Source organism: Mastigoproctus giganteus, chromosome 12 (assembly GCF_048544385.1).
Source record: "Mastigoproctus giganteus isolate SK-2022 chromosome 12, ASM4854438v1, whole genome shotgun sequence".
Lineage (NCBI taxonomy): Eukaryota > Metazoa > Arthropoda > Arachnida > Uropygi > Thelyphonidae > Mastigoproctus > Mastigoproctus giganteus.
The window spans coordinates 176,115,828-176,132,669 of NC_143586.1; the positions used below are offsets into that span (position 1 = coordinate 176,115,828).

Consider the following 16,842-nt stretch of genomic DNA (forward strand, 5'->3'; position numbering starts at 1 on the left):
CCATTAATTAACTATAATGAATATAGAAATAACTCTGACAGACACTTCTTGGCATTACTTGTAGTTGTGAAAGATGCCACCATTTATCTTCTAGCACTTAAGATCAATTAAGTTCTTAAGTGCTAATTAATATTTTAAAAAATAAAGAGGAAATTGCTATTCTGTGTATTAGAAATCTATCAGAGTTTAATCGCGTATAGAAGTGGGATAGTATTTCAATGCAAGTATTGAAATAATTTGAGAGCAATGCAAGTATTGAAATAATTTGAGAGAAAATGCTCACACTGCATTTGTTTTGTCTTTACTGCTGGGGGAACAATGTTGCTCTTCTTGTGGTAGAGCTTGGTTTGACAGCTCTTTAAAAACAACATTATCCACAAGTCAACCTAAAGTAACTAATATTGTGTTTCATCAAATAACATCAAGTATGGCAAATCTATTATTTATTAAAAACATAAAGGCTGAATCGTTGTTGGCCAGTTTCAAACTATTTGGGTTCGTCATCAGACAACAGGTAGCCTCAAACTATTTAAATATCTATTGAAAATAATACCCAGCTTCTATACTTGATTATTGCTAGTCTACACTTATCTACCAATAGAGGATTTATTATGACAATGAATTTACATTTGCAATCAGAAGTTGTAGAGTTTTCTTTCGAACACTGTTTGGCTCTCATTTAGATTCAATACACTCAATCGGCTAATTGGCAAATTCAATACGCTAATTTGAAGTACTGTTTTCTGATGACAGAATCAGATAGTTCTGATTATAGTATTATATTAATATTACATATTTTTATATAATTTAATTCATTTTTTAATCTGCAAAAACTTCTACAAACTTAAAATAATAAATGTTTTTATTTTATTAATTTATTATAATTGACTTGTTGCTTTTTAACCCTCACAGCTATATGGAACTCAAACACATATACGAACATGGGAGGTGGGGGGACATTGTGCACTTTGCAACAGGGCCTGCATTAGCTCTTGATGCCCCTCTTTTTAATGAATGAAAGAGTCACTGGATGAGCATGTGAATCTGTTATATCTAATCTGTTCGATTAAAACCTTTGTTAGTTGTTTCTAAAGACATAAGCCTGAGTTCTGTCACTGTCAGAGGAGAGGCAATATTGTTTCATGGTAGTAAAATAAATGGGATAGAAAAATGAATGCAGTGGGAGCATTTTCATTTTCTCTTAAACTATTTCAATACTTACATTGAAACAGTACCCCCTCTCTATACTTCATTAATGTAGTAGGCACTTACGGAATTAATTGGATTGGAGCAAGCGAATGAGAAGGGGGCTGTGTGTTTTTTTTTTTTTTTTTTTTGGCTGATGCTATATAAGCTTGCTTTCTTGCATTATGTGCTAATGCTAATCAGATGACTGCTTTCCAGTAAGGACTTATTACCACTTAATGAAGGTTGTTTGCAATGAGAAATTTTTCTTTTGCTTGGTTGCTCATTTTAATTTGATACATTCATTCACCCACAATGTCACTGATCGACAACAGATACATATTATTAGTTAATGACCTCTTGTGTACCTGTTGTGTGATTATGGATCCAAATAGTTCTAAAACTGATCACAGCAGTGGCTTCAAGTTTTATAAATAGATTTGCCTACTATGTGATATTAATCAATTAAAAATAATTAGTTACTTTAACCCATTAACACCTATGAAAAAACTACCTATCAAAACTCATTTTACTCAATATTATGGTGAGATTATAAGTCAAGGAAACAAACAATACTAAAATTTCAAAGAAAATATATTTATTTTTTCAGAAAAACTTATCTGCCTAATGTTCCCTCAAATGGAAACATTAGGCAGATAAGTGGTATTTTTTGAACCAGCCATTTTCAATGCACATTGTTTTCTGCTGATTGCTACATGACCACCTAGCTGTCATATGATAAACACAACATTTTAATTGTCTATCAAGTTTTTCTGGAAAGTGATGGCCTTTTACTAATTTTCATGGAACTTCCAGCTTTTCGCTTCTTATTGCTTCTTGTTGATGCAGCATCTTTCAAATAACTTTGTATGTTTTGACGAAAAATCTAATTGATTTTCGGACTTCCATACATTAGTGATGGTCATATCTAACATGTATGTAAACAGGACCCACCACCATTTCTTGCCTCTTATCGCTATCCTGTACAAAGATATAGATTGGTCATGGGTATCTATGCCACCTATTCCACTATTGTATGATGCAGTCGATGCAGGTTGTTCTACATTGACCTTAGCTTTTGCAGTTTTTGACCAATGTTTTACATTTTGTAATGGTTCAACAAAATCATAATTGGTAAAAATAGAACATACGTTGTTATCTTTCCATTTTATACATAATATGCAGTTGATGACATCAAACCTATAGTCATAGGTACCTCTTTCTTTCTTTTTTTTTTTTTTTTTTTTTTTTTCATTTCTTTAGACACCATAATAGAACTCGATTGTTCCTTAGTTCCTGTAGCTCTTATTTTCTTTGTTTTCAAAAATATCATCAACGAGTACGTTGTAAAATAATTGTCGAAGAAACTTCTTGGTTTGATGGATCCGGCACATGTATCAATAAATCAATAACCACTCTTGCACCTACAGGTATACTATTCACATTTTTGGTTTCTTTAGTTGGTTTTCTGCAATAGACGTCAAAAGCATAGCAATAACTAGAACTACTTACTATCCAAATTTTGTATCTGAACCTCACTGGTTTCCCCTTGATAACTTGTTTGGCTGGATTATGTCCAAAATACTTCACCATTGACAGATCCTTGTGAAATTGTTTTATGAGCATATTCATTATTGGCCTAACTGTGTACATTCGATATTGACAATTTCCAGTTTCATCATTATTGGACAAATCTCTTTATTTCTAGATATCGATCTCTTGACATGGCATTATAAATGCATGAGACACCCAAGTCCTCGTCCAGCGACCAATACATTCTTTCTTGAGGAAGGTTGTGATATCCTGCGAAAAGCAATATTGCAATAAAACTTCTCATTTCTTTGTTGGCAATTGTAAATTCGTGACTGTTTTTTTGTCAAGCGTATATTATCGTTTGTTCGCATATATAGTCTATAATTTCATCACTAAAAAGTTTTTGAATATTTTGGGTGGGGACAAATCTTTTAAGTCATTTCTTACATCATCTAACTCACTTGTAAAACAAAGTTCATTTGTTCCAAAAGGTGCATATTCTGGATGTCTTTTCAGCCATTTTGCTTTTTTTAAATCAAGATATACCATTGAACTACATTGAACTTTTATCTTCCAGAACATCACCTTCATTGGTATTTTCAAATGAAATTTCCATAGAACCAGGAATTTCTTTTGGAAATGAATTAAGGTCCTGTAAAACATCTTCATCGAACTCTTCACAATCTGTGAACTCGACCAAATTTGGAGGTAATATGCAAATTTAAAAAGCCTCATTATTATTAGATTCTTGATTTGCAACGTCTTCAATAGCTTCCTCAAGTCTGGTTTTTTTTTTTTTTTCTTCTTGCCATAAAAACCTTCAGTTCCATTATCGCCTGGTTTATGATTCATTATAAACAAAAATAAAAATACAGTAATGCCTAATGTCCCTGTTTGAGAACGATAAGATATAAACAAAAAAAATAACTAGAAAAAATCTAATAAATGAAATTTTGTTCATACTTACAGCATATATTGTCTCTAAATTTAATTGTAAAACAAAGACAATTAAAAAAACACTCTGTATTTAAAAAAAAAAAATTTGATAACTTCCATGAGTCACTAGAAAAATAAATCGGCCTCTTGCAACAGTTACAAGATTGGTACTGAAGACATCTGGCACTGATGGCAGTATATGAATCATTTCCTGATATTTATGGATAAACTATAAAAAAATATTTCATGGAATTGCAACAGTTTCAAAATAATAACATTTTAAATTAGCATTCCCATATGAGTACGCCAGGCACTAATGGGTTAAGTTGACTTGTGGATAACATGGCCATTTCTAAAGAGCCATAAGCTCAAGTTCTGCAACTGCCACAGACGGGGCCAGTGGTGACCTCTGGCAGTAAAGACAGAGAAATGAACACAATGTGAGCATTTTCTCTCAACTAGTAGCAGAATTCATCTGAACAAATAATGATTCTTTTCAAATAATCTTAAGAAAGAATATTTATTAGAACAAAATTTTGATTACAACGAAATGATTCATCCACCCCAAGAGGTAAAATCCCATTACAACAAAAGAAGTTTGTAATGGGATTTTACTATATGCAATTCATTAACCAAATCAAAATTTCACAAAATACTGTTATTAGTCCATTGTGTTGACTTTAACCACCACATGGCACGTATGGTTGATAAAGCACCCTACAAATAACTTCCATGTGTTTTATCACTAATTCACATTACATTGCCAATTGGCATGTAATGTTTGGCTGCATTAACCCAAAAATGCACAAATCAAGACTTAAGTTGTTCAAGTCAATATAATGGCCTCAGTCTTTCCTTGTCGTATTCACATTAGTGCCATTACATTGAGGCAATTACATTCAGAATTTTGTAAAAGTTAGGTAATACGAATAAGATAAGACAAAGCTCAGACATCAGCTTTTGGCTTTAAGTTGAAGCTTGTAATCTTTGTTGAATTTATATAAATAATTTTATATAAAATTATTTATATAAATTAATAATTCATGTAAACCCTCGCACTGCACTACTTTCATTCCCAGGTGATGAAAGTAGGTGCAATGTAGTCTGGTGATAGCATATCACATCTCTGTTTTATAGGTGTATGAATTTAGAAGATGGCATATATTAACTTAGACTTAATGAGGGGCATATTTCGGGTATAAATTATAAATCAGTCTCTAGCACTGGAACTAGTTAGATGTCTCCTTGTATACAGTCAGAACATTAATTGGTTCCTTTAAAAGCTGGATTCTAAGTGGCATTAGCAAAATTAAAATTCCTACACAAAATGCCCTTTAAATGTCTAAAAGAATGTTTTTGTTGATTTTTTTTTTTTAAGATCTCATATGGAGTTTATTTTATTTTTTTTTTATTATTATTGTTTTATTTATTTTTATATATATATATATATATTTTTTTTTTTTTGTTATACATCTCTAATGAAATTTTTTGACTTACAGATTTAGTGGCATCACTGAAGATGACCTAGAAGGCATCACAACAACAATAAGAGATGTACAGGCTGTGCTCCTTAGCATGTTTAATGACAAAACTATTTTGATAGGACACAGTTTAGAAAGTGATTTGAAAGCTTTGAGAGTAAGTGCAGGAATTTTTAGGATTTGGCAAGTGGGTTTATTGCCATTGTTATTATTTACATGTAACGAAAGGTCAAAAATTCAAAATGCTTAAAATCAGTTCTGATTTTCAGGATTCAATACTGATTATTGAATTCCACAAAAATTCAATAATGTAAGATTTGCCACTCTAAATTTCATGACAAAACCATTTTGATATTAGCTTCTAGGCTGCACACACTCATTTGCTGGCTTCCGGTCCATCATCATGTGTGGTTGTTTTCCTTGGAAGACTGAAAATACAGACACACTTAAATTTTTATATTTTACTCTATTAGTGGCTTCCAGGAGAAGGGAAAAAAAATCATAGCAGTTCATATAATAGTGGTAAAAGGAAACATATTGTCTTTAAAATAATGCAAAAAAAAAAAAAAAAAAAATTCTCCTAAATTTGACAAAGATTATTCTGCTCGCATTTGTCATGGTCTTGGAAATAAAATATGGTTTGTGAATAGCATAAGATCAAGCACTTAAAAGTGCATAGCTAATAGAGACAGTTCATCATCAAGAATGTGGTTTAGTGCAACATTTTTTGGCATTTTATATTTAGGCATTTTTCCAAAGTTGAAGAGAGACCTGATTCCAGAAACCAAATATACAAGGTTGTCCATAAGGCACATATTTTGAATAACTGCTGATGTAAATGTGTATAAATTATTTGAAATATAGTTTATAATCTTTTTTTCTTATTGTTTCCGAATAATATGAACATAGGAAAAGTACCATGATCCTGATGAAGGAAAGGACTGAAATTTAAATGGCATGCAAAATATGAAAATGCTGCAGACATTTCACACTAGTTAAAGAAGTTTTTTGGACATAAACCATCTATAATAAAGACAAAAAAACAAAAGTGAAAAAGTGGGAATTTGCTGAATTTTTGGCCATTGAGTGTTACAACCCAAATATTGTTTTGCTTACTGATAAAACCACACTTAAACTAAATGGAACTGTTAATTGCAATAGCTGTGCCTATTATTCTCTTAACAATCCCCCCCCCTCCCCAGGTGCCTCCGTAGCCAGGTGGGTAGGAGCAGCAGTGCGTAGCACACGCCTCTCAATTAGACCGGGGTTTGAGCCCATGAGCCACCAAGTATGGAGGATGCGGAAAGGTCAGGTAATGATCACCGCATATCCCTTAGCAATATGGCCTTAGTTGCTATAGCTCCTAAAAACCAAATACCCCCCCCCCCCCCATTTATTCTTTAGCATAGATTTAAACACTCCTGGCTTGAGTGTCTAGTCTGGAATATGGATAGGTGTTCTTGAACTTTTTTTTTTTTTTTTTTTTAAGGAAACCATAACAGGAGAAAATTATCTGAGATTACTAATCTCAGATAAAATCTAAGACAAAATCATTGCTTTTATATGCAGAATGGAGCATCCAGTTCACTAAGCAAAAATTTTCTGCGAATTCTTAGACTAAGTTCCCAGGTTGGATGGATCAGTCAGAGTGGTTTTGCTTAATGGACTATATCCTCCCTAGATTTAATATTCTGTAATTACTTTTTATGGGGATTCTTAAAGGATCAGTATTTAGTAATAAACAAGTCTGACTGCTGTAGCTTCACCAGTCAGTGGTTAAAGAAGTTGGGAACATTTTGAGGAATTGTGCAATGATATGTGTTGTATCACTCTGTACCAAAAGGCAATAAACAATAATGGATCCAACATTGAAACCTGTTTAACTCCATTAATAATATTTGTCCATGAAGAGCATATCCGTTGGTAACTCGTGACAATATTTTCCAGCTGGCTATGATCATGTAAGACTGGTGTCCAAATTAATAATTTTTACATGGCCGGCATGGAAAGTTAACTAAAACAGCATTTCAAATTTTTTTAATTATTTCAAGAACCATGTACATTCGATGCTAAAATAAGTGGAAATAAACAAATTGAAAAAAGACTGTGGCAGTCGTTGCAGTGAATATATGAGAGAATTCTGTTTCTTTTATATATTTTTTGTATCTAATATGCACATACCTGATCAGAAGCACCTGATACGAAGTGCTATCAAAATTTTCCCAGACTCCAATTATGGCATGCCTTCTGCTTGATCTTGGTGGCTGCGAAGTATATGCACAGTACACTTCATTGAAAATGTAACACACAAATTTTCTCAAATTAGTCAGCGTGGCCTGCGAAACAAATCTAACTCTGAATATGGCCCCTGAATGAGAATAGGCTGGATGTAAGAAGTCACCACGAACCAGTTTCAAATCTGTATAGCAGAACGTAAAAACCACTTCTCATCTTTCCTGCCTGTAGTATGAGTTGTGTCTAGGATGAGCAGATGTCCCAGTTTTCCATTGTTCCGAGGTGTGATATTTGGGTGGCCCCAAAATAGTTTTTGAGAATACTGATTTTCCCTGTTTTATGTGCCAATCTATTTTTCTGATATAAATATGCATAATTAAAATTAATAGTATGGGAATTAATATTATCGTAAAAATAAAACATAAATGTGAACTGTATCCGCTTGTTCATGCACTACTTACTGACTACTGCTAACATACCTGAAACAAGCACAAGCTTTTTATAATTATTGATGAGATAGAATATCAAATATTTTTTCTCTCTGTTCAGTAAAATGTCTGTGCATAAATGTCACTTAAAATGAAGGAAACATATGCAAAATATTCGCCAAGACAGCGTGGCACGTCTTCTATGCACTTTTATGTAAGTGGGGAAACTGTTCCAGTAATACAATTATTTTTCCATTCCTGTATGCTGGAACCTGGATACAGTGGCTTCCATGTGCCAGCTCTCTGTGTATTCTTCGAACAAATACTGACAAAAAGAATGAAACAAAGGGAGGTCTCTACGCTGGAAGTGATTGCGTAAATAGGAACCGATTATAATTTGACTCAATTGGAATTTTATAACTTTGTTATAAAAAAAAAAAAAAAAACCTCTAAATGACAAAAAGATCTAGTGAAAATCTTGTTTTCTTTGGGAGACTAATGGTTATGAATAGAATTATCTGGTGTTTTTTCATATAAAATGTATTTTTTTATTTTTGTGTTCCTACCATTGTTATTCAAGTAAGACTATCAATCAGTTTTATAACTAACTTATTGAGTTTTACTCGAATCAACAATGGAATTAAAGATTTATTTGTTTTATGATGATAATAGAGCTTCCTAGAAAAGCTAAGGAAGTAAAAAATTTGCATCACATCCTGACTTTTGTGGTTGGCTCCAGCAAGGTCTCAACTTTTCTTCTTCAGAGTTTGTTTTATCCAGGGGCTTTTTTTTTTTTTTTTTTTTTTCATCTCCAGATTTATTTTGTCCCAGTTTTCACCTCTGAAAATCTCATCACCCTAGTTATTCCATTTGAAGTTATGACAGGCATCATAGTGAAATCCAGCATTTCCTACATTTCAAGAGTACAGGTTTAAAACAGCACCAGCAATTAATTATTCAACTGAATTGCCTGGTGAATAACCTTGCTCCTCTACTTTTCCAGCTATAACTGTAAATAATTCATGTAATGAGTATGCTGAAAGCACTTTTAAAGTCATTATGTTAACAGCATTTCATAATTTAACTTCTCGGACAGCATCTGGCTCTCTTCGTTCTTCGAGCTGCATTTCAACTGGGTTCTGTTGGAATGCAGCTCTGTTGGTTCTGTTAACTCAGTGAGGCAGGCTTTGATCTCCTTATGTTCTATCTGGTGAGCCTGTATCATCCTGTAGTTCCTGGTGTTGATTACACAGTATCTCCCCCTCTCTCTCTCTCTCTCTTGGCTTCATTCTCATCTCATCTTACTGGATATCCCTGATGCAGTCCATCTGTCTTACATTTATCTAGGCCAAATTGCATCCCAATGTCAGTGCTGAGCTCTTTTGTGATCCACAGCAGCTGTTGGAGTTGATTCTTGGTTGCTGCACAGTCTGATGTCATCCATGTACATCAGGTTCTTCCTCCTTCCTTTTTGGTCTTTATCAGTACTTGCTGTTATTGAGCAGGTGCAGATATACCCTAAACAGGTATGTCTGTGTACATCAGACTGTGCATGGACGACATCAGACTGTGCAGTCTGATGTCATCAGGTGAGGGAGGATGTATACAGATTCTTCCTTTCTTTTAAGGTTTATCAGTACTTGCTGTTATTGAGCAGGTACAGATGTATCCTAAACAGGTATGTTCAGTGTTACACAGAACATTTGACTCAGGGCATCTCTCCAGAAGATTCCTCTTCTGATTAGAATTGGTCTGCTTGTGATGTACTCAACATCAATGGTGGGCTTCCATTTCACCGTTTTTGCTTCTGTGAATTGTGTCAGGTTGACTTTATAGATCTTTGGTGTCTCTATCAGCCAGCTTTGGGGCATGAAGGCCTTGCAGTAGTCAATGCAAGCCATGTTCAGGTTTAGGTGCTTCTTGTGGGCTTGCTCCATAACCAGCATCAATGGGCAACTGCTGCTTACATCCCTTCTGCTCAGTCATGTTCTGGCTCTCCAAGTGGTCTGATATCTTCTCAGTTATGTAGCTGGTCTGGATATTGTACATTGTTGGGACGTAGGTGATTGATCTGTACTTCACCAGGGTTGTGGTATTTTTGGTCTTAGCCTTCAGGTAGGTAATTCTTTGAAACAAAGATTGAACTGCTCTGCTATGTGCTTGTGCATTCAGCTGAACTTCTTATATCAATAGTTATTGATGTTATCTATTCCTGGTGTTCACAATTTGTGGGAATGTTGTACTTCTTCCTCTCAAATCTCCCATTCCATAACATCTTGTACATCCTTAGTTTTTTTCCATTCTAAGTCTTTCCGGGGGCATGGCTGTGATGGCTATCTTTGCTGCTCCATAGGTTGCCCTAGAACTCCTTGCCTTCTGATTGGTGGGTTCTTTGCCTTCATTCTTTTGTCCAATTTTCCTCCTATAGGAAAATTGGACAAAATCTGTTTTCCTGTGGGCACTTTCCATCAGCAAAGTCCCTTGCTGAGTGCCAGGAGTTTCTGCTTGATGGTGTTATTATTATTATTACTAATTTAAAAAAAAAAAAAAAAAAGCCTTTTTCTCCTTTTATGGAATTTTTTTTCCACCTCGTAATGGATATTGGTGCCAAATACATGGGATGATTAGCTGTGTCCAGTTATTATTATTGTTACTGTGGGCCCAGGCTCTCTTACTATCCAACAGGTGTTCAGAATTGCAGCTTTCTGGAGTTCACTGATAAAAATAAACAGTATCAAATCTCTCTTTAAATATAAAAATAAAATATTGCAATTTTTGTTATCGGAATCGTATTTTGTTACTGTAATGGAGTTTTTGTAATTTTATCTTAATTTTTATTTCGTTTTTCTTATTAATAAAATTAATTATGCGTACATGTATGTATAAATATTATAATAAATTACATAAAAATGTTTGACAATTTTTTCATTATACACCATTTTAATAATCCTATAAATCGTGGAAAGCTAAAAAAATTTGGCCTGCTTGTACCTCAGGCATTTTATTTGGCCCACCATTTTATAAAGGTTGCCCACCCAGCTGGTATTTTTACACTAGCTTCTGATGAATTGTCCTCACCACCTGATCATGTCTGTGATTGTACTCCATCTGGGTAATCACTCTGCATCCAGCAGTGATGGCCTGGATTTTTTTGGGGCCAGATGGCATCATTAATGTGTTATATGTCACTTTCTGGGTCCTTGGGATTTCCAGTAATTCCTGGTGTTGATTATCTGGTCTTGAATAGTGAGCATGAATCCTTCAATCTCAGGGCAGAACCTTCCATCCATTAGCCAAGCATTGGAAGCCATCTTATCTATGTGGTCTTGATGGAGGTCATAGTACTGTCTGCCATGGAGTGTCTTTGTTTCTTCTGTCTGCTGAAATTGAGTATTTTGTGCCATTTTTTTCTATCTTTCTCGTGGCTTGTTATATTGGTACTGTGTTTTCCTGGAAGTAATCCTGCAGGTTCTTAATCGCCTTCTCATGTTCAGTGAGGTCAATCAATCAATCCCCTCTCTCCTTTACGAGCCATGGTAAGTCTCTCAATGACCAAATTCAGGCAGTGTTCGTGGCTCTTGGTAATCATTGTCCTGGTTGATCTCATAATCTCATACAGCTCAATGTTCATCCAATCTGTGATTCCGAAGCAGTACATTAGTACTAATAATAACAAATAAATATGTGTCTGATGAGTGGCAGCACCTGTAACATCAGTTCAACTCCACTGTGTTTTGCTGTCGTGATGAGGACGTGCCTGTAGGTATAAAAACAAAGTAAACATTAAGGAAACCATTTCAGGTTGAGTTAGGAATTCAAATTGAGGGAAATTTTGGAGTTAGACTTTCTTTAAAAAATAGGGGAACCAATTAGAGATAGATAACCTGAAATAGTTGGTTAACTATTTCAGGTTATCAACTGTTTGCAAGAGAAGGAATTATACAGAAAGTTATACATCTTTAAACAAATAGTTATACAAAAATAAATTTACAGAGTTATCCAGATGCAGAATACAAAATGTACAAAATTAAAATTAAAAATTATTTTACAAATAATGTATACAAAAAAGGGGGCGGGGGGTTAACGATTACAGTTGATGAATGTCCTAGTCCAGCAATTAATGTCCAATCAATTCAAGGCATGAACAGGTGTTCAGCACAGTAAATTTTACAAGATAATGACATAAATTATATTATTGTCATACTTTACCACAAAATATAAAGAAAACAAAGGTGTTATTTAAATATAAATTAACTCACTATTTACAAAATATGGATATATTTATAAAATGTTAAATTTTAACACATGTTAAAAAAATGGAGCAAACAGTTGAGTTGAATGTTACAGGTTATACAATTTGTGCTACCTGACTAATAGCAACAAGAAAGTGTTTGAATACATTCCTTAAAATTTTATGGATTTAACAAATTTAGGGGAGAAGCTTGGTGAAGTTCTGAAAGAATTTGCAAATTATGAATGAATTTAAGTTAAGTATAAGTATTGGTCAACAATATAAAATAGGTTTATAATTCAGACAATAACTGTCATCTTTTAAGAAAGGTAGAGTGTGAGAAATTCTGAAAGGACTGAAAGAAAGTAGAAAAGGAAATGAAGACAGATTCCTAGCCAGGAGTAACAGGTGTAACCAGTGTAACAGGAGTAACCAGTGACAGACAGTAACTGTGAACAGAATTCATTGTAAATAGGGCAAAAGAAAAGAATGTGTGTAAAATCCTTGACAGAACCACAAAGACAAAGTTCGGAGTTGGAAAGATGGAAATAGGCAAGTTGAAAATTTAAGGAACCATCTCCTGTTAAAAGAAAGCTAGAAAACATGCTGGGAGAAAACCATTTACGAGTGTTTTTATTAACAAATGTAACTTCTGGAATAAATAATTTTGTAATTAAGTGTTTTTAGGAATCAGACCAACAAAGTTGCCAACGTTCATGAAGAACAGGGCCGTGCCGTGCTATGATACAGAGAGGCGGCACTGCAAGGGGGCGGCATAAGCAGCGAAATCAAAATGCAATTTGAACCATTCAATAATTAAAAATCTTTACACAATGCTTTTCTATATTGGTCTATATTATTCCGATATTGATGTATATGATTTATCGCACGCCTCTGCCCAAGCGCTTTTGGTACCCTTTGATTTCGGTTTCTGGTGCAGGTGCATTGTTGGCGAGTGCTCGCCGAAAGACTTTTGATCTGACAGCGTGGAGCTATTATTTTTGTTTGTGATATACCACACGGCCGCTCCTAAAAGCTGAGGCAGCAATTACCACAAAAGACAATTGCACGTGTTACATGTTGATAGTTCTGCTTTGAGCTTACAATTATTGACAATATTTGATTTTAATGTTAGTTTGTCTCAAGAAGTGGCAAGTGGCTGTGCTGTGTTTAAATCAGTAAATCAGATATATAATATATCTGTATCAGTATAATATTTTTTGCATTTATACTAATTCAGTTTTTGTGTTTAAAAAGTAGATCAAGTAAGAGAATTATTGTTTTTTACAGCAATTGTAGTTACTTATTATCATTGATAATGTTATGACAATAGGGACGCGAATTAAAAAGTAGCATTTGCATGGACTGGGTATATCTCAGGTGCGGAACGTGTGCCTGTGTGTGATAGATAGAGAGTTATTTAGGTAAAATTGGGCTACTTTTGCATTCTATGTGTGATAGAGAGAGAGAGAGAATTGCTTAGGAAATATTTGCATTTGCCTACTTTTGCGTTCGTTATTTATTGCTCTATTTTTACTAAATTCATATACGTTGAAGTGGAGACAATACAATAACAAGTTAAAGAAAGGCATATGTCAAAACGGCTGCTAGCTGTCAATTTGATAGATATTCGTTATCTATAGTGAAACTTCCCTTTAACAGACAGCCATAGGGAACGAGAATGTGTCCGTTAGAGAGGTGACCGCTAACAAGAAGTCTGAGGGAGAAAAAAAAAGAAAGAAAAATCGTTAAATATTTAATGTAAAATTAAATTAAAATATATACAGATTTTGTAAATATTTTTGTAAATAATATTTACAAAATAATATACAATTACATTCACAAGAGATAAAGAAAAATCGTTAAACGTTTAATGTAAAATTAAATTAAAATATATACAGATTTTGAACAGTATTTTTGTAAATAATATACAATTACATACACAAGAGATAAAGAAAAATCGTTAAACGTTTAATGTAAAATTAAATTATATACAGATTTTGCACAATATTTTTGTAAATAATATACATACAATTGTGCTATGCATATTATGACTTTATCTTAAGAAAAATACATACAGTAATCACTTATTTTCTTCTGCACCTCCTTCCGGCTGATAATTTTGTTTTCAACATTTGTTTGGAGTGAAGAAACCATCGAAAGTCCTTCAGTATCTTCTTCAGCGGCAAAAAACATTTTTAAACAATTGATTTGTATGAGCGCTTCTTCTATCCGTGGTTCGTCGTTAATATGTTCTTCGACAGAATGACCTCCTTCCATTTCTTCATCCTCGTGAGGAACTTCTTGAAAAATATCGATGATAATGTTGTTGATATCTATAGCACCATCTTCTGTGGTGAGGTTTGAGTCTATATCTTTGTAGCCAGGGTCACTTGTAGCGGAAGTATCGTACATTATCAATAGATGTTGAAGTTCTTGTTCTTCTTGGTGCTCCACATTGCTGTTCACAACTTCAATTTTTGCGTTTGAGAAGCCAGACTTTACAAAACAGTTCATGACAGTTTGTTTTCTAATTGCGTTTACTGAAGAGGAAATCCATTGAATCACATCTAGGATGCTGAGTTTCTTTGCAAGGTCACGCACACATGTTACATCGTTCATGTTTGCAATGAGATGTCTTAAAACACGTTTTCTGTAGTGAAGTTTAAAATTTTTTATTATCCCTTGATCCAAGGGCTGACACTCTGCAGATGTGTTTGGTGGCAGAAAAACGATTTGAATGATACAATTCAATGTGCGGGTGAGATGCAGCATTATCCATGAAAAGAATAATTTTTCTGTTTTGACGAATCATGTTTTGGTTAAAGTAACTTATCCATTCGCTCATGATATCTCGTGTCAACCATGCTTTTTTATTAGACTTCCAGTCAACATTCAAAAGATTCAACTTTATGCACTTGAAACAACGAGGATTTTGTTGTTTTCCTATAACAAGAGGTTGTTCAATCTCCCAGCATATTTGTACACAATAGTACAGTCGTGTTCCTTAGAAATTTTTCCGCCCTGGCACTTTTCGTTTTTTAGACTCATTGTTTTTTCAGGAAGAGCTTTAAAAAACAACCCTGTTTCGTCACAGTTGTAAATATCCTTAGCTTCAAAATCACGACATAAATCTTCCAATTTGACGGTCCACTCTGTTACAACCCCAGTATCAACAGGGGTTGTAACAGAGTGGACATTTGCCGATCACCTTCACCACTTACGGTTTTCCAAGAAATTTTATGCCGAGTTTTGAACTTGTCTAGCCATCCCACAGAAGCTTTGAACTCATTTACTCCCATAGGTTTTTGCAACCTCCAAAGCCTTTTCCCTAATAATAGGCCCATTAATGGGAAGTTTTTTAGCACGTGCATGACAAAACCACTCATACATAACATTGTCAATTTGAAGTCCAACAGTTTTCGGGAATGATTTTTGAACCTGATCATTTACGTGTTGCCAAAATTGTTTGAGCAGTTCTTTTTTTTTTTTTTTTTTTTTAGGATGTCGCTTACCTGCATCTTCCCAATTTTGAATTTTGCAGCGAGATTGCGAACACTATTTTTTTGCCGATCATACGCATTAATGAGTTCGACTTTATCTTTTAAAGTTAAATGTTTACGAGAAGACATTGTGCACTTCACATGACACTGAACAAAACTGTAAACTGAAACTCAAAAGACGAAAGGCCGACAAAATTTCCCCCTTCCCCTGCACACACCGAATTCATCAGAAGTTTTACACATGCCTTTAAATTCTTGAAAAAGGGTTTAGAACGGCGACGTAAACCTTGATAAAATTCAGAGAATCGGAAGTAGAAAATAAACACACGATTGAGGCAATACGTGGAAGAAACGTTCCTAGAAAAAGGGCCGTGAGCTCGCCCGCTGTCCGTTATGGGGAGATCAAATTAAGTGCTAATCTAAACGAAACAATGCAGATTGCCTGTCCGCGTCTGTTACAGAGAATGTCCTCTAGACAGAAGCTGAAAACACGTTAAAACCAATAGAGGAGAGTTGGGGAATTTGAAAATGTCCGTTGTAGAGAGATGTCCGTTAAAGAGAGGTGTCCGTTAGGAGAAGTTTCACTGTATTTATTATGTTCTGTTACCTACAAATCTTACTAGCTTTGCAACTCGTTTCTATCATTATTTTATCTACCCTATTTTAATAGCATGATAAGCATCATCATATTTAATTGATAAATCACAGACAAGTCTGTGGCTTGTCTGTGATTTATCAATTCATCTTGTATAATAATATACAAGATGAATTGATAAATTTGATGGGAAATGCAATTTTAAGCAAAATTGTTGAAATAACAAAAATCGCTAAATATTTTTTCTATAATCGCCGATTGTACCCCAGACGTAAGTCATATTGAACAGCTCTCATTAACAATTAAGAGTTGCCGCTTTTAACTCCATTCAAAATAAATATGAAATTGAAGAATTCTTTATTAGTTTTTTTAAAGCTAGTGATTCAACCGGAGAGGGTTTGACAGAACTTATTCTGACACATTTGGAAAAGTTAGGTTTTGAGTTAAAGTGGCTTAGAGGACAAGGCTATGACAATGAAGCTAATATGAAAGGAGTAAGAAAGGGTGTACAAAATATAATACAGTAGTTGAAAAATATCCAAGGGCATTTTATGTGCCCTGCGCATGTCATTCTTTAAACCTAGTTGTGAATGATGCAGCATCTTCTTCTACAGAAACAACAACTTTTTTTTTCTATTGTACAAGAACTTTACGCTTTTTTTTTTCTGGTTCTACAAAGCGTTAGGAAGTGCTAAAAAAATATGTTTCACAATTA

General features: G+C 34.1%; 1 protein-coding gene across 1 annotated transcript in view; it reads left to right on the plus strand.

Annotated features, from left to right (window-relative positions):
* LOC150077613 (uncharacterized) overlaps nt 1-16,842 on the plus strand; it is a 278,408-nt gene that overhangs the window by 235,923 nt on the left and 25,643 nt on the right. Inside the window, exon 14 of the mRNA XM_090385960.1 lies at nt 5,154-5,292. Coding sequence (XP_090242086.1) covers nt 5,154-5,292 — 139 coding nt within the window. The remainder of the gene's footprint in view (nt 1-5,153; nt 5,293-16,842) is intronic.